This window comes from Sceloporus undulatus, chromosome 6 (assembly GCF_019175285.1).
Source record: "Sceloporus undulatus isolate JIND9_A2432 ecotype Alabama chromosome 6, SceUnd_v1.1, whole genome shotgun sequence".
NCBI classification, from domain to species: Eukaryota; Metazoa; Chordata; class Lepidosauria; order Squamata; family Phrynosomatidae; genus Sceloporus; species Sceloporus undulatus.
Window position 1 is genome coordinate 23331393 of NC_056527.1, and position 18209 is coordinate 23349601.

The window sequence follows — 18209 nt, forward strand, 5'->3', positions numbered from 1 at the left end:
TCAGGCCATAGATTATTTTAGTGTAGAAAAGTTCATTGTATTAGTTTGTGGGAGGAGCTGTAGGTTTCCCCTGCATTATTTCCAGGTTTGGTTTGCCCTTTCCCAGCATGCTCTGTTGCAGCTGGAAGCTTTTAGTTTTGGAGCAGTCTTTGCTGTGAGCAGGCAGAGAGCTGTCTTTTGGTGGCAAACAGGCCCAGACAGCCGGAAAGGGCATTTCTTACACGTTAGCCATTTCAGTTACCAGGTTTTAGCCATTTTAGTTACCAATTTAGCCAAATTAGTTACCATCAGCAAGAAAATAAAGGAGTTCAGGAGCTGAAAGATCCTGCACCAGCTCCATTGAGTGAGGAGAGCAAACCAACATCAGACCCAGAAAGATGACACCCTGAAGATTGCTGTAACTGTAAAGTATCTTTTGTCTAGAGCTGGGGAGGAGAAAACTCTTTATTTTTGTTCTTTAAATTAAATTTCCCCCCTTTTGAACTTTACATTAAGCTTCAGAGCTTTTTTGGGTAAAGAGTTTGATCTCACCAGGGTACCGGCGTTGCACACCCAAACCTGCCACCACCTTTAGTTGGGTGTGTCTTCATACCAAGTGCCTGAGCTCAGTGATGTTCCCGCACCGGGTGTCACCTAGTGCTGGGGGCGAGACTTCCACCTTCTGGAGGGGGTGGGACTTGTCTTCTGGGGGTGGGACTTCTGTCTTCCAGGGGTTGAAACCCAAGTCACACTCTCTCAGCTTCAGAGGATGGCAATGGCAAATCCCTTCTGAGGAAACTTGCCAAGAATACTCTGTGATAAGTTCCCCTTAGGGTCACCATAAGTCAGAAACAACTTGAAGGCACACATACACACTCAAGTCACACTCTCATACAGCAATGGAAACCCCCCTCTGAGGAAACTTGTGAAGAAAACCTCATGATAAGTTCTTCTTAGGGTCGCCATAAGACAGAAACGACTGGAAGGTACACAACAACAAGAACAATAATTGCTTCAAGGAGTGGGGGTAAAGTTCCCCAGACCCATCAGCCTTGCGGGCCAGCATTGGCAGGACTGACGAATGCTGGGAGTTGCACTCAGCAACATTGTCAGAAAAAGACATCCTCTCTCTTTTTTGGTGGTGATGGTGGCAGCAGCAGCTTTTTGGCCAAAACTTCCTCCTTCCTCCTCCATAATCACCCCTCTCTGTTTGCTGGTTGTCTCCCTCAACCACATGGAGCTGAGGCTTGGGTGGATGGCTGGTTAGCTCCTTCCTTCTCTTTCCCCGGCAACAGACAAGTGAGGGGCCATGCCCCTCGGCTATCAACCGCTGCTCGGGGAGCCAGTGATCACAGACAACACTATGGCTTTTCCTGATGATGGTGTACCCTTGTAGAGGGCTTCGCATGGCCAAACCGACACGCGTGTCATAGGTTCACCAACATGAATCTAGAAGTTCTTACAGAAAACACTTCTCTAGGCATTTGTAGTGTTTTTATTTGAGGTTTTTCCACATTCACAGGGGTCCTTCACCCCTAACCTCAGTGAATATGGAGGCACCACTGTATTATAGAATATATTGTATAACGTCATTGTTATAGTGAACGATAGCAAATAGTACATTTGTGAGGTGTGCATCTTTCCTCCCCTCCCAACCCTCCTGCTCCATTATCCTGTACAGGAGAGGGCAAATCAGAGAAAATGCAAACTTTTCTGCATGAATCTTGCCTAGGTCTGTGACAGATGAGACTACGGAATCTCAGCAGGAGAGTTGTGTTGTAGTGCTGGATGTCTGGGATGCAGGTAGCTACTTGGAACTTGTGCAGTATTGCTTTCTACATGCTTATTGTTTCTTCAGGATTCTTTGAGGGTTCCACCTTGTTATTGTCTTACTCTAAAATACTTCATACCTTTCCACTTTACACATAGTATCTTAAAAACTTCAGGCATGTGGTATGTCCAGTCAGTGGCTATTAAAAGTATTTTGATCCACATAATATGTCAACAGAAGTTAAAAGCAATACAGCAATTTCTCAACAGGTCATAATAAGAAGAAATAAAATGGGTATTCCGATTAAGGCCCTGCTAATCACATGTAATTAGACTAAGAGCACATTTAGAGCCCAAATTATAATGTAAAGATCTCTTCAGGTATGCAATTCAAACCTTTGACTGAAATTTGTACTGGTTTTAGTGGTCAGGACTTCAAAGTTGAGTGACAGATGCAAAAGCAGCAGGAGGACCTTCGGGTGTCCTGTTCATCTTGTTGTCTTGACAACAGCCAAATCTGACAGATTCTCTCAGCATGTTTCATGAAGGACAGGCTTATACCTTTTCTTTCCATTTTTTTTTTTGGCCTTTTTTCAGGCAGCTAATACCAAAAGCTGGTTGGGAGTAGTAAGATGATAGGGTATGTAGAGAGAGGATCCCCCCTCTCCCCCACTTAGCTGTGAGTCCTGGTTAAGAATATAGATAGCTGGACTTTCCCACATTGCAAATCTGATGGGGAAAATATAGTTAAATTTTAAATGTAGTTAAGTTCTGCTATATTTGCTGGAAGTCAAACTCAGCCAAATCCTCAAGGTCTAGCCAATTCCTCACTTGCCTTGGAGACAATTTCATTGTCAAAAAGGTGGAAGAGGCAACAAGGGGATCAGCTATTTTGGATCTGATCTTAACCAACGGGGATGACCTAGTTAATAGAGTGCAAGTGGTGGGAACCTTAGGTGGGAGTGATCATGTTCTCCTGGAGTTTGTTATACAATGGAAAGGAGAAGCTAGGCATGCATTGTAGACTTTAGGAGAGCTGATTTTAGTAAACTTAAGAGAAATACTGGGGGTAATCCCATGGTCAGGAGGGAGAGAAGGGAGTTCAAGATGGATGGGAGTTTCTCAAAGGGGAGATACTGAAGGCACAATTTCAGTCAGTTCCAGTGAGGAAGAAAAATGGGAGATGCCTCAAGAAACCAGGATAGATGACTAAGGAACTTTCAACTAAGCTAAGTTTTAAACAGGACATGTATAAGAAATGGAAAAACGGGGAAATCACCAAAGAGAAGTTCAAACAAATAGCGAGTATGTATAGGGGTAAAGTCAGAAAAGCTAAAGCGCAGAATGAACTCAGGCTTATTAGAGAGGTTAAGAACAACAAAAAGGGCTTTTTGGGGTATGTCCGCAGCAAAAGGAAGAAGAAGAAGGAAACGGTAGGGCCACTACGTGGAGAAGGTGGCAAAATGCTAACGGGATAGAGAAAAGGCAGAATTACTCAACACCTTCTTTGCCTCAGTCTTCTCAGAAAAGGCAAAGGGTGCTCAACTTGAGGATAATGGAGCAGAGGACAGAATAGGGGAATTTCAGCACAGAATAAGTAAAGAGACAGTACAGGAATACCTGGTTAATCTAAATGAATATAAATCTCCAGGACCGGGTGAACTACATCCAAGGGTATTAAAAGAACTAGCAAATGTAATAACGGAGCCATTGTCAATAATCTTTGAGAACTCCTGGAGAACAGGAGAAGTCCCAGCAGATTGGAGGAGGGCAAACGTTGTCCCCATCTTCAAAAAGAGGAAAAAGGAGGATCCCAACAATTATCGTACAGTTAATCTGACATCAATACCAGGAAAAGTTCTGGAGCAGATCATTGAACATAGAGTCTGTGAACATCTAGAAAGCAATGCCACAATCACAAAGAGTCAACATGGGTTTCAGAGACAAATATAATCTCTTTTTTTTAAAAATTAAATTACCAGTTTGTTAGATGAAGGGAATGCTGTGGATATAGTGTATCTTGATTTCAGTAAGGCTTTTGACATGGCTTCCCATGACACTCTTGCAAAGAAACTAGTGGTATGTGGGCTAGACAAGGTAACTGTTACACGGGTTTGCAATTGATTGACTGGCTGAACCCAAAGAGTACTCAACAATGGCTCCTTTTCATCCTGGAGAGAAGTGACCAGTGGGGTCCCACAGGGCTTTGTCCTGGGGCCAGTTCTATTCAACATCTTTATCAATGACTTGGATGACAGAATCGGGGCATACTTATCGAATTTGCAGATGACACCAAATTAGGAGGAATAGCTAATACCGCAGAGATCAGGATCAAGATTCAAAATGACCTTGATAGATTGGAAAGCTGGGCCAAGGCTAACAAAATGAATTTCAACACGGAGAAATGTAAGGTACTGCACTTAGGGCGGAAAAATGAAATGCACAGATATAGGATGGGTGTCACCTGGCTGAATGAAACTACCTGTGAAAGGGATCTGGGAGTCCAAGTAGACCACAAATTGAACATAAGTCAACAGTGCGATGTGGAAGCTAAGGAGGCCAATGCGATTTTAAGCTGCATCAATAGAAGTATAGTGTCTAAATCAAGGAAAATAATAGTGCCACTGTATTCTGCTCTGGTCAGGCTTCACCTGGAATATTGTGTCCAGTTCTGGGCACCACAATTTAAAAAGGATGTTGAGAAACTGGAGCGTGTCCAAAGGAGGGCAACTAAAATGGTGAACGGTCTGGAAACCATGCCCTATGAGGAATGCCTTAGGGAGCTGGGGATGTTTAGCCTGGAGAAGAGAAGGTTAAGAGGTGATATGATAGCCCTATTTAAATACTTGAAGGGATGTCATATTGAGGAGGGAGCAAGCTTGTTTCCTCTTGCTCCAGAGACTAGGACCTGGAGCAATGGATGGAAGCTCCAGGAAAAGAGCTTCCACCTCAACCTTAGGAGGAACTTCCTGACAGTAAGGGCTGTTCAGCCGTGGAACGAACTCCCTCGGAGTGTAGTGGAGTCTCCTTCCTTGGAGGTCTTTAAATAGAGACTGGATGGACATCTGTTAGGGGTGCTTTGATTGAGATTTCCTGCATGGCAGGGGGTTGGACTGGATGGCCTTTGCGGTCTCTTCCAACTCTATGATTCTATGATTTACAGAATTGTTATCTATAATTCAGAGGAAGGAACTGGCAAAACCACCTCCTATGATTCCTTGCCTATGAAAGCCCCAGGAAAGTCATGGGTTACACAAAAAATGTATTTTTAGTAAAAATACTTACATCCTGCCCTATATTATAAGATCTACCCTCTCCTTGGGAGAAAGCCAGGCAGCAAAGGAGCCTTGAGGGGCAAGTATTCACCCCTCTTCCTCCTCCGCCACTAAGCCTTCTCTTCTGGAGAAAACCAGGCGACAGTGGAGGAGCCTTGAGGGGTGAGCATTTGCTCCTCTTCCGTCTTCACCACCTGGCCCTCTCCTTGGGAGAAAGATGGGCTGTGGAGGAGTCTTGAAGAGTGAGTGTTTTCCCCTCTTCCTCCCCTGCTCAGTCCTCTCCTGAGAAGAAAGATGGGCAGTGGAAGAGCCTTGAAGAGTACATGTTCACCTTTCCTCTTCTGCTGCAACCTGGCCTACTCCTGAGGAGAAAGCCGTGGGGCGAAGGAGCCTTGAGGGACAGGTGTACACCCTTCCTTCTCCTCTGCCACCCAGCATTATTGTACTGACCTGGTTATAAGTTGATCCAGGTTATCTGAGTGATTTGTTTTTACTTATACATGAAATTAAGTTGGCTAGCATATATGGTAATTGCTGGGGTAGGTCAGTTTATCTTTCAAATACTCCTGCTATTATCAGTTGGGTAGAGGAAATAATAGCAAAATATTAACTATGATTATGCATTTTTGGGAGGAATATTTTAAAGGATTTGAAAGTTAGAAAAGGACAAGAATGGAGGAAATTAATGTTCATGGTAATACAGTTTGACCATTGGTAGGGAAAGAAGTCTATATTTGATTATGTTTATCATTACTTGATCTATTCCCAGCACAGAATTACATACATGTTGAGTATCCTTTATCTGAAAGTCCAAAATCTGAAATATTCCAAAACCTAAAATTGTCCACATGGGTGGATAAATGTATGTATATGCAAATATTCCAAAATCCCCCTCCTGCAATTCAAACACTTCTGGTCTCAACCATTTAGGGTAACGGATACTCAACCTGTACTTGCTTTTTTGTTGGAAGTTGTTTCCAGTACTAAAGAAATTAAAAACATAAGAGTGCAAGGTATTTATGGCAATGAAATATACTGCTGCAGAAAGTGGGGACAAGGCACAGTTGTGTACATTATTTCTCAGTGTGGATCCCATGACCTTACATATTGTGTGTGTTTATATGTTTGTTGACTTAGGGCAACCCCATTGATTTCACAGGATTTTCTTAAACAAGGAATACTCACAGATAGTTTTGCCAGCTCCTTCTTCTAAAATATAGCCTACAGTACCTGGTATTCATTGGCAGCCTCATACGCAATTACTAACCAGTGCTGACCCTACTTATCTTTCCAGATCTAACAGGATCTGGTGCCTTTAGGGTAGTTATGCCATCTATCTGTATAGCCATGTAGAATGCTTAATTCTCTGTTTTAAAAAGATCACTCATTTAAAGATATGTTTAAAAGCAAAACTATTCCTCTGTTACTGATTTGTCAGTTATGGTCACATAGGACATGCTCACACGGCCAAAAGTGATGGAGCATAGCGGGATGCTCCTGTCGCTATCGTGCAATTGTGCAAAATTATCAGATGATGTCGCCACAATTGTGTCATTATCCTGCAAATAGAGTAATTCTAGCACCACTTTTCATTCACGTAAATTATGACGACATAGTGCGACATCATCTGATAATCTTTGTGCAGTAGTGACAGGAGCACCCCACTATGCTCCCATCACTTTTGGTTGTGCAAAAATCTCCATAGATATCACAATAAATCTTTTAAAGCAAATGAACAGCTTGCTGTTGTTGAAAAAGTGGGAAAGTGGCAAAGGCATTTACTGTAGACAGCGAGGCTATGTGGGTATTCATGTTCAATGCATGGTGTTCTTGAACAGCCTAAGAGGAACAGTAATTAATGGATAAAGTTAAAAGAGCTGGTTTTTATTCCTGCCTTGGGTTTTATATGCTATAGGTGTGAGGTAGAGTTAGTATACTGTATTTAGTGTATCAGCCATAATTAACATCCCACTATTTGCTTACAGTGAAGTTGCTACTGTGTTATTGCTTAAACTACATGCAAAGGAGCCATCTAGTGGCAACTTCTTTAATATAAAGTGAAGCTGAAAAGTGAGATTCTTTAATAAAATATAACAGGGTGCAGAAGTGATAATTCATGGCTTCCATGTCAGTGGGACATTGAATTTGCTTTGGGTTTTAATTTTCAAGGAACCTATTTTGGATTCAGCAACCAATAGGGCTATACTTGGTTGTGTCACTGGCTTTAATTTAGACATGATTAAGAAGGAGTACTGGGTCTAGCCCACTATCTAATGGGTAAAAATGAGCAATATTTTGATGAAATCATTTATTTCAGAGTAACTGAGGAAGGAACTAGCAAAATCACCTTTAAGTATTACTTGCCTTTAAAAAAAACCCTATGGAATTCATTGGGCTGCCATAAGTTAACTGGCGACTTGAAGGCACATACACACAGCTGAGATGCGAGAACCAGCATGGTGTGGTTTGAGTGTTAAAAAGCACCAATATACAGCAGTTATTTTCCCTCTTCTGTCTGGATTTCAGTTTATTGGACATCATCCAGTCTATTACAATCCAGTGGTTCTCCCACCCCCCGAAGGAGAAATTAAGTTGACTAGCATGGTGTAGGCAAGTCACATGCTCTCAGCCTCAGGAAGGCGATGACAAACCTACTCTGAACAAGTCTTACCAAGAAAACCCTATGATAGGTTTGCCTTAGGATCACCATAAGTCAGAGAAGACCTGAAGGCATACAGCAACAGCAAATGTTGGCCTCATGGCTAAAGGACGCATTGAAAAACAAAAACATCCTGAGCTTTAGTGCAGTCATTTTGGGCCAGTCTCCTGGCCAGCTTTGTCTACATAATATTATTTTGTATTAATGATTACATTGCTTTGTTTATCTGAAAGCTCTGTGTTGAACATCAGTTAAAAACATTTTATCTGATGGTCTTGATGTCACTGTCTTAGCTGTTGTTTTTAAAAAGAAATCTAATAACATGGAATGGGTGTTCTGAAAGCATGGCTTCTGATATTTAATTTCCTGTCTGCAAAGATATTGTCACTAGCTTCAGGCAGGTAGGCTTCTATTTTAAACTGAATATCTTTCTGACAGAATAACCTTAATTACATTTTAATATGTCTAGTGGAAAGGACATGTGTGGGAAGCAAACACCATTGAGGTTCTAAATATCTATTCCATTTATTACTTGATGTGATATCATGCAAATACAGCTCTTGTGAATTTAAGCTGTGTATGAAATAAGTGAGGACTCCACTTTCCCTGAATGATACATAAGTCAAGGAGTGAAGAAATATTCATATTATTTGTCCACACACCATACATTGGAAAATGTTTTTCCCAGGTTTAATATATACATTTCATAACATTATCTAAAGTTCCCTTATTTTTACCTTTCGAACACTTTTGAACATGTTTTTATGAGATTGTTTTTGTTTGAATCATGGTCAGCTATTTGCATATGATTGGTGAAGAAGCTTTTTTTATGATGCTGATGGGTTGGTTGCTTGAAATTTGTTAGTTTATAAATTTAGGAGAAATGTCCATTAGATTGCTTATTTGAAGAACGACAAGAGCTAATGATTTTCCAAATTAATGTTCTGTTGAGGTTATAATAAAAATATAAAAATAACATATTTCCTGTATATGTGGGAAATGGAGGTATACATTTGCTTAGTCTTAAATTTTTTCAGGTGCTACTTGCAGATGCTGCTGAATAACAAACAGTGTCTTTTTAATAACCTGAGAAATATATGGTTTTCCATTGAAGTAGGAAGAGAAAATCCTTTCTTCCTTCAGTAGCATGTTGACCATAGAGAGAATCTAATCCCTGCAAGATATTTTTGGCACTTACCACTTGGTATTCTGATACTGCTGTTCCTTCCCATTTGCCTTTTGATTTTGTGTAGTGGTATCCATAGCAACTACCATCATTTCAATTTCCTCCTTTCCCCTCTGTTGGTGAACACTTCTCATGCCATGTGAGCTGCTAAGCCCCATCTTTCCTGATGCTCTAGTCAATTTGTTCTTCTTTACAGAATGCATTCTGTCTGCTTCATTCCCTTCAAAATGAGATGATTAAATTAAATATCTAATGATAGGTGTGTGGTTATTTTTATTTTTATTTATTTTATTTTTTTGCCCACTGTGAAGTATCTGTGCAAGCAGTATTCTGGGTATCTTAAATTTTGTACGCATTCTCTTACAGAACTTTTTTTGGTGCCCTGACTAGAGCTAAATAAGCTTTAGGACCCCGGGTGGCGCAATGGGTAAATGCCTGTAGTGCAGCCACTCACTTACAAAACATAAGGTTGCGAGTTCAATAAAGGCAAAAGGGCTCAATCTCAACTCAGGCTTGCATCCTTCCGAGGTCTCTAAAATGAGTACCCAGATTGTTGGGGGCAATTAGCTTACTGTTGTAAACCGCTTAGACGCTGTTAGTTCAGTATGAAGCAATATATAAATGAAGCTGTTAGTTTTGTTTGTTTCTTTTTCTTTTTACAGTATTCAACATACTGTAGAATGCCTTCATTTCTTGTCTGTAGCCTGATTTCCCGTATATTTAAAATACTGAAGAGGAGAGAAACGTTTTTCTGTTCATACCTTTTTGAGCATTATCCTTGCAACAAGTGGTAAAGCCTGGGGTGTCATGAAGGAGGGAACACCTTCATTCACATAGCTACAGTATAAAAAACAAATTCTCAAACTTGCCAGAAATGTTGAAGGGAGAAAAGGCCACAAAAATGAAATAACGAATTTGTTATACATAACTTTATGAAGATTACTAGCCAACTTCATTCCTGTCTGCTTGTAATCAAGTCAAATTTTGTTGAATTCATATGTGTGTGTGCGCGTGTCCGTGCGTGCGTGCATGTTTTTAAGATACTTCATACTTGGAGATTATAGAATTGAGATTTCATCTCAATAAAATAGAGATTAACTTTTGATAAGGTGGGTCAAGAAGAGATTAAAGATTTCTCAGCCTAAAATTTAGTCTGTTGTAGAAAATTATTTATTTCACATGTCATTTTTGCCTGTGTGATAGAATAAAAACTGATGCATATTTGAACAGGTTTGCTGATGTGAATATTCTTAATAATGTGATCTCATTAAAATAATCAGCTTCAGATGTATGATCTTCTGTTTCAAATGTAAAGTTTAAAAATACAGGAGAAGATTATCAGTATTGTTTAATTGTTTAATTGTTGCAAACTGTTTAATTGTATTTTAAGAGGGGGTCTTTTGATTTGGGATTGAATATTTTAACCTGTAAGCCGTCCTGGTTGTGTTCCACAGAGAGATGGAGTATACATATTATTATTATTATTATTATTAGTAGTAGTAGTAGTAGTAGTATCTCTTAAGGACTGGGGCAGAAGTCATACTGAAATATCATTACAAATAAACAGTGATACAATATTGAAGAAGGAAGAGAAAGAGATCATTACAATGGAAGGATTTTTTTGTTTTGTTTTGTTAAAAAGCTCCCTTTAGTTCAGTACTATTTTGATCTAGCAACTGTTGGTTATCTTCTGTATCTCAGGGAAAAAAGGTAGTAAGAAAAATGATGATTACTTAAGCCCTGAAAATCAAGAAGAAGCACAGCCAATTACAATTCCGATTTGGTACTACATGTGGTATTTTTAACTTGTGTATATATCTTACCTTACAAATAACAATGTGCTTTTTCAGGAATGTGATCTTTGTGCCACTTCCTTAGTGGAACCTTACTGCTCAGTGTAGAGCATTTTCTTTGCAGTATACTTTATATCCCATTACAGTGGGCCCTTTGGATCCATGGGGTGGAGGAGGGTTCACTTCCCATTCCTCATGCACAGAAAAAAATGTGGATTGTGCCCATAGTATTAAATGGCAGAGACTTGAACATAGATGCAGTGAAGTATGTGTATTCATGTCACGGCCATTAAATAATATGGGGTGTGACAATCTGTGGTCTCTCAGAATCACAGATCTGGAGCCTGTGGTTCCAGAAGGCCAACTGTACTCTGTTCACCTCCTGCCCATGACTGTTTTCACCAGTGCAATATCAAAGCTTTAGACTTTGGATGCATTTCATTTTCTCTTCCTATCAGATGTTGTAAATAATGGAAGAACTACCTTTGTCTTAAGTCTTGTGACACGTTGGCCCATGATGATAAGCATTGATGCGGACCTATATGGTTAGGTTAGCTTTTATTGAGTCACTGTGGTGGAGTGGAGTGTGTGTTGGACTGTGACTCTGGAGACCAGGGTTTGAATCCTCACTCAGCTATGAGAACCCATTGGGTGACCTTCAATAAGTCACACTCTCTCAGCCATGGTCATTTTGGCTGAGCCCCAACCAATCTAGGGAAGGTAGTTGTGCAATATCATATAGTTAGCCATTTTGTTTTGTTTGTGAGATGTAAAGTCATCAAGTTCAAAGGAAGGTGAGGTGGGTCTCTGTTACTTAGGTCACCCTTTCCACCAACACACTGTTTCTCTTCTTTTGACACCCATAGTGAGGGTTTTTTTTTTTTTTTGCCTCTACACCTGCAGATGGTACTGTGTCATGTACTGACCACCTGGCCCATTTTCAACTTTTATTTCTGATCTTGATCCTTGATTGACCTTCTTTCTTTCAGATTATAGTTTCACTCTTATGGGTGATTTTAATATTCATGTGGATGACTCTGATGGTTCTTCTGTGTTACGTTTTCTTTCTTTCTTTGCCTCTTTTGAACTTAAGTATTGTTCTGACTCACCTATGCACTCCCTCAATCATTGGCTTGATCTTGTTCTTATTCAGAATGGTTCTATCTCCTGTTTTTCAGTCACTGAATTTCCTTTGTCTCATTGTCATCTTGTTTCTTTCACACTTCTTCATAATCTTACTTTCTCAGTATTCATTCCTTTGTTTACACATAAGGCCCCTCTTACCAAATTTCAGCCTTGGCTTACTCCTTTTTTTTATATATCTTTGTTCCTGCACTTGCACAGCTGAACATTTATGGAAGAAGACTAGGGAGTTGGCAGACTATATTCATTATAAGTTCAGTCTTTCTTCTTTTCTTGTGATATCTCTTTGGCCCAACAGAAATACTATTTGTTGCTGCTGCTGTTGTGTGACTTGAAGTCGTTTCTGACTTTTAGCAAGTCGAACATAACATATTTTCTGAGGCTGAGGGTGTGTGACTTGCCCAAGTTAACACTGTGGGTTTCTATGGCTGAGCAGGAATTCGAAACCTGGTCTCCAGAGTCATAGTCCAGTCATAGTCCAATGCTCAAACCACTGCACCATGCTGGGGTATTGATTCATACTTATTATTATTGTTGTTGTTTATTTATATAGCCCTGTAGATTTGCACAGCGCTGTACATACAAATAATAAAATCGATAAAAATAAAACTTGTCAATGGCGTACATTCTACAAAATACATATAAAACAATAGATAATTATACAGGATAGAATTAGATAAAATAAGTAGGCAACAATTAAAAACACCTAATCACATACTTATGCATGGCATACACAGTGTTTCTCCTTTACTTTTAATTCTGTTTTTGCTGATTCTGCTGAGATGAGGGTCTTTTAGCAGATATGATGGTGGAGCCAGGTACTGTACAGGGTATTCGGGGGCATCTTCTGCTTGCTGTTGCTGGGAAGTTTCCTAGAAACTCTGTGATAGACAGGCTGTCTCTTTAGACTGGGTTAAGGCTTGGGTCAGACCAGGACTGCTGGATCAGCTTCTGGTTGTCCACAGATCCTTTATAGAGTGGGGTTGGCTTTAAAGGTATAAATAGCATCCCAAAACTTAGCCTTTTGCTGCAGTCAGCCCCCTTCCCCTGCTTGTCCAGTGACTGTTGCCCTCAGGCTTCAGCCTGAGTCACTATTCCTTTGTCTGTTCCTGTTTGCTTCCCTAAGCCTGTATACCCAGGCCTCGTGGTTTAAGCCACTCTTACTTTCCTGCTTTCTGTGGGCCACCTTTTCAGGATTGGTAAATATATTCACTTATCCAGCCTTCAAACTATGCTGTCCTCTTTCTGACATTAGCTCTTGCACAGGATGTCATAGATCACATTGGGAAGTGAGTTACTTTAATACGTGTGTTCTACATTTTTCCCAATAAATGTTCATGTAGTTCCCAATGCCTGGAATCTCTTATCAGTTAATAGTTGGTGCTCAGTCCCTGCATTTGTTACCCCCTCTCACAAAGCCAGCCAAAATTTCTTCTAATTAATTAAAGGTAGATTACAACTGTTAGTAGAGGCTGTACAAGCCCCACACATTTTGGATAACACACTTAATGATAACCTTAGAGCTGTGATCCCCAAACTATGCCCGTTAAGAGATTTTGGACTTCAGCTCCCAGAGTGTTGTTAATAATAATAATAATAATAATAATAATAATAATAATAATAATAGGTTTTATTTATATACCGCCCAATCACTGGGAATCCGAGCGGTTTACAATAGAGGGGATAACAGACAGTTCCCTGCCCACAGGCTTACAATCTAAAAGACAGGACACAAAAGGAGAAGGGAATGGTGAGGGGGGGGAGGGAATCAGGTCCAGCATTCTTCTCTCCCTCTGAGGCCTGGACCAAGGCAGATGGACTGGAAGGAGGGCTCTTCTTCTTCAGGCTAGCCCCTGATGGAACTGGGCCAGCCTACTCTCTCCCTCAGAGGCCAACATGGTTGAGGCTTCTGGGAGCTGAAGTCCAAAATCTCTTAAAGAGCACAGTTTGGGGACCACTGCCTTAAAGTCCTGTGATACAGTGTTGGTACTTGTTCTCAATCTATGTGATTAATGTTTTATGCCATGCAATTGCTATTTCACTGGGTCCATTGGGAGTCTTCTATTTTATAGTGAGATTTTTTTTTAAGTTTTAAATTTATATAAAGCCCAAGCATTTGAGTATTGAAGCATTCAGAGAGATGTTATTGACAGTTGTTGGCTTTCCTTAAAGAACAGGTGGCGATGTCAACTGATAATTGTTGTATTACTTTTATATGTAGAATCCTAACATAAATGCCTGTCTCTGTCTGTATTCCTGTGATACCACCAAGTCTCTTGTTAGATGTGTACCTTTTTGGGTCTTTTTCTTATGTCAGAGTTTTACAATTCTTTCTGTTATTAGTGCTACCATCTGTATTTCCTTTGAAGAAATGTTCAGTCATTGTTTTTTTCTTCTACTTGAGACCCTCTCACATTTCCTGATGCTGCTTCTTTTCTCTTTATATAATATATCTGTTAATGAGGAAAAGTTGGAATGGCAGTGCAATGTTTTTTGGCTGGTAGTAATGGGAACCACTGCTACCTATCAAAAGGCTGTTTTTTGTGCCTCCAAGTCATTTATAACTTATGGTAACCCTATGGCTATCTTTGAGTTTTTTAGGGCTGAGTGTGTGCCTAACTCAAGATCACTTGGTGGGTTTCCATGGCCAAGTGAGGATTCAAACCCTGATCTTCATAGTCATAGTCCAGTACTCAGACAACTACACAATGACAGGCATTGCATAACTATTCCAATTTTTTCCTTATTAACCGGTATATCATGGGAACCATGGGTTAAATACCATAAATGCATTAGTTCTTGTCTGATCCTGGAAGTTAAGCAGGGCAGCCTTGGTTACTATTTGGACGAGAGGCTGCCAACAAATATTGGGTGCTGTAGACTATAATTCAGAGGAAGGAATGAACAAAACCATTTCTGAGTATTCCTTGCTTAAGAAAACCCTATGAAATTCATAGGATTGCCATAAATTGACAGGTGGCGTGAAAGGACACACCATTGTTTCCAAGGAATCCTTAATCTATAAATTTTATCTTTATATGTGTATTGTGGACTTAAGAATAGCTCTTCCCCCACTCATTTCTTTAGACCGTGGGGGTCATCCAGTTGAATTGATTCACAACAGTTTCAGAGTATAAAGAAGTATATATTCAGAATTAAGTTATTGAAAAAAGTTATGGTAACAATGTTACCTACAAATAAGAACTTTTTATGACTACAGTCCATCAGATGCATGAATTACTGTCCCAGATTACATATGGTTGAAGTGCAGAAATTATACATCACAAAACGTGACAGTTAGTAGTATGGTTAGTGGTTAAAAACAGTCATTCTTATTCAAGCTTAGGTAACAGAATTGTACTACTTGATGGAATTTCAGCAGTTTCACATTGCATTTTTCTTTCAAAGCTTCTTTGTTCAAGAATGGGCACTTCAGGATTATCTACAGAGGACCCTCACAGGCTGAAATGTTGCCTTATTTTTTCTTGAAAATAGTCAACCCTTGGGATCTGCAGGGGATCTGTTGCAGATCCCCTGCCCCGTGGATACAAACATCCACAGATGTCAAGTCCATGTCGTCCCCAGTGGCAGTGCGTGCATGCAGCTGTGCCGTCATTAAGAACAGCCCCCATTGTCCCATAGTAGCAGTGCATGCACCTCCATGGGACAGTGGGGGCTTTCCCTAATGGTGGTGCGGTTGCATGCATGCACCACCAGTGGGGACAATGTGGGCTTGCCGTCCACAGATACCGAGGGCTGACTGTACTGTGTTGCCATGTCTATGTCAAATTTAGTATAAATTCCATTTATATTTTTGTGTAGAATCAGCCTATTTGCCCTATCTAGAATGCAGATAATTCTTCCTTGCACAGGATGCCATAGATCACATTGGAAGACAAACAGGTGATTATATTATTAGGCCATGTAATGCCAAAGTAGACATAGAAACAAACTAGGCTTCTAGATTCCTGCATGGTTTGGTCTCTGTGTCCATATATCTGTCTGTCGTTACTACCGAGCAAGCAGTTTTACATTTGTAAGCACAGCAATTACAGTCCAACCACCCAAGGGTTGTGAGAGCGAAAGTGTTAATTTATAGCCTGAGTATGAGTCGTGACTAGTTGGTGGACTGTAAGTTTCATTAACACTAACTGACATTGCCAGTACTGTTCAACAAGATCTGGAAGGCCATGTGATTCCTACTCCTAGTTTACAGGATGGGCTCTAGAACCTTGATGACATTTGAATGGTTGAGAGTTATTGGTTCCTCAGTGTTCTATTTTCTCTTCTAGATTTCTCCTGTAGTGGGTCATTCCTCTATACCACTTTGGCCTTATTGTGATGGTTGTAGTGGTGTTTTTTTCCAGTTTGTTGGATAAATAATGTAATTTGAAAAAATGTCTGAATAGATGCAAGTCTGAATAAATCTGGTTCTATCACAGGATTTGGCTGTTACCTGATGGACTTTATGGTATGTTTATGAGTGGTACCTGGCAGCATGTAAATAGGTTTAGCAGTCAATACATTTTCAGTATAAAGTGATGTTTTTATCTATCATATAATGGCACAATAATGTCCAGAAAATCCAATTGATAGAGCTAGGTTGAAGTTGGTGGGTGTGGTGAAACTTACTGAAGTTCTGCTGGATTTTCAAAATTTCTATTTCAGTCCAAATGAGGAAAAATCATGAAATAAAGATGTCATGAACATGTCTTGGCTAGAGAATAGACTTTGGAGTGAAGAAGCTGAGAAGGTGTTGTTCTAAGTCAGCTATGGATCAAACAAACTTTTGTTAGTGGATCTGCACCATTGGACGTGCATTCATATTGCTAAAGAGATGGGCTTTCTTTAATTCTTTTTATTTATCATATTATGGCTTTCTAAGCTATATACTTGTGGATACTCTCATAATATGTAGGAGGACTGTGGACTGTGATGTGCAGAAAATAAAAAAAGAAATTACCAAGGTTATACTACCCCTTATGGAGCAACTCTAAAAAATTAGGGCACATTGAATGACCCTGAAAAATGTGAGTAGGAAAAATACATGTTTTATGAAAAGTAAAGTAAAAATCAGACAAGCTTCTTGTAGTGTAGTTGTAAAAATGCATTTTTACAGAAACATTTCCAAGATTTTTTCCATATATCCATAAAACATCTATGTTTTCTCAATTTCTTTAAAAAAAAAGAGTAGAGATTTAAATGCTGATTGTCCAATAACCAAAGTTACTTGGATCCTGGTATTTAATACAAAGATTAATGAATAATTAATTGTACAAATTTGCCATTTCTTCACAGTTTATCATATCTCAGAATGACTGCCAAGATTTATGTGTAACCTTTCTTTTAGGAAAGCCACGAAACAGACTGGAGCCAATGGACACCATATTTGTTAAGCAGGTTAAAGAAGGAGGGCCTGCTTTTGAAGCTGGATTGTGCACAGGTGCTTTTTCTTATCTATTGTTAAATTAGTATAGGAAGCAAAACTATCTAAGTGTTTGTTTCTGTGATGGATGGGAATGTGGCTTGTTTGGCTAGGATTTGAGCTTGTCCAGCTCTTTAGTTAGTCTCATTCCAAATGTGGATTTATTTTAAAATTTTAGTGGTGGGTATTTTGAAAAGAGAACATGTAATTTGTGATTTGCTTTTCATTTTCTTTGAAACACTTGAACTAGCTGTTTCCCCAATTCAAGATAACAGTGGTCTGGATATTCCACCTTTGTCTTTTTTTCCCTGTTGTAGGTGACAGAATAATAAAAGTGAATGGAGAAAGTGTTATAGGAAAGACATATTCTCAAGTAATTGCTTTAATTCAGAACAGGTAAGATACTTATAAATGAACAATTTTAAATTCTACATAAAGTGTACCTTAAGAGAGGCAATCAGTTTGTACTTGACATACCATAATCACAGGATCAGATGGTTTTAAAAATTCAGTTCAGCCCTTGCCCAAATACAGTACAGGACTTCCTACATATGCCACAACTGCCCCTTACAGATCAAACCAGTCAATCCAGGAAATTCATCATCCTTTGTTAACAACACATCATAGAATTCAAAGGGATACTAAAGTGAATTCTGATATATCATAATTTTTATAAACAGAATGTGGAGCTTTTATTTATTTGCAAAGGCCAGTTAAACTGACAATGTAGTTCTGGATGGGAAACCTGTGACCCTTCATATTCTGTTGGACAAACTCTCTAGCATAGCCAGTGGCAGAGTTGTTGGGACTTTTAGTGTAATAACATCTGTAGAACTGCAGGGTTTTGGTGGTGGTGGTTGTTTCCCTCTACTTTCTAGCCCACTTGAGGTTGTGAGACTGAGAGAGGAGTGGCTGGAGAGAGACAGTTTGGGTCTTAAAGGTAGTTATCAGATAGCAGACAAAGTACACCTGCGTCCAG

General features: G+C 39.6%; 1 protein-coding gene across 6 annotated transcripts in view; it reads left to right on the forward strand.

Annotated features, from left to right (window-relative positions):
* Positions 1-18209, forward strand: part of ARHGAP21 (Rho GTPase activating protein 21) — a 147707-nt gene that overhangs the window by 80618 nt on the left and 48880 nt on the right. For 5 of the 6 annotated variants that reach the window (XR_006104453.1, XR_006104454.1, XM_042472278.1 and 2 more), the window contains 2 exons: positions 17156-17248; positions 17548-17626. Coding sequence is in view for 4 of the 6 variants with exons in the window: in XM_042472278.1 (XP_042328212.1) it covers positions 17156-17248; positions 17548-17626 (172 nt within the window). In the remaining 2 variants the exon portion in view is untranslated. Of the gene's footprint in view, positions 1-16257; positions 16277-17155; positions 17249-17547; positions 17627-18209 lie in introns of those variants that run through there. The other variant, XM_042472277.1, reaches the window with a different exon arrangement.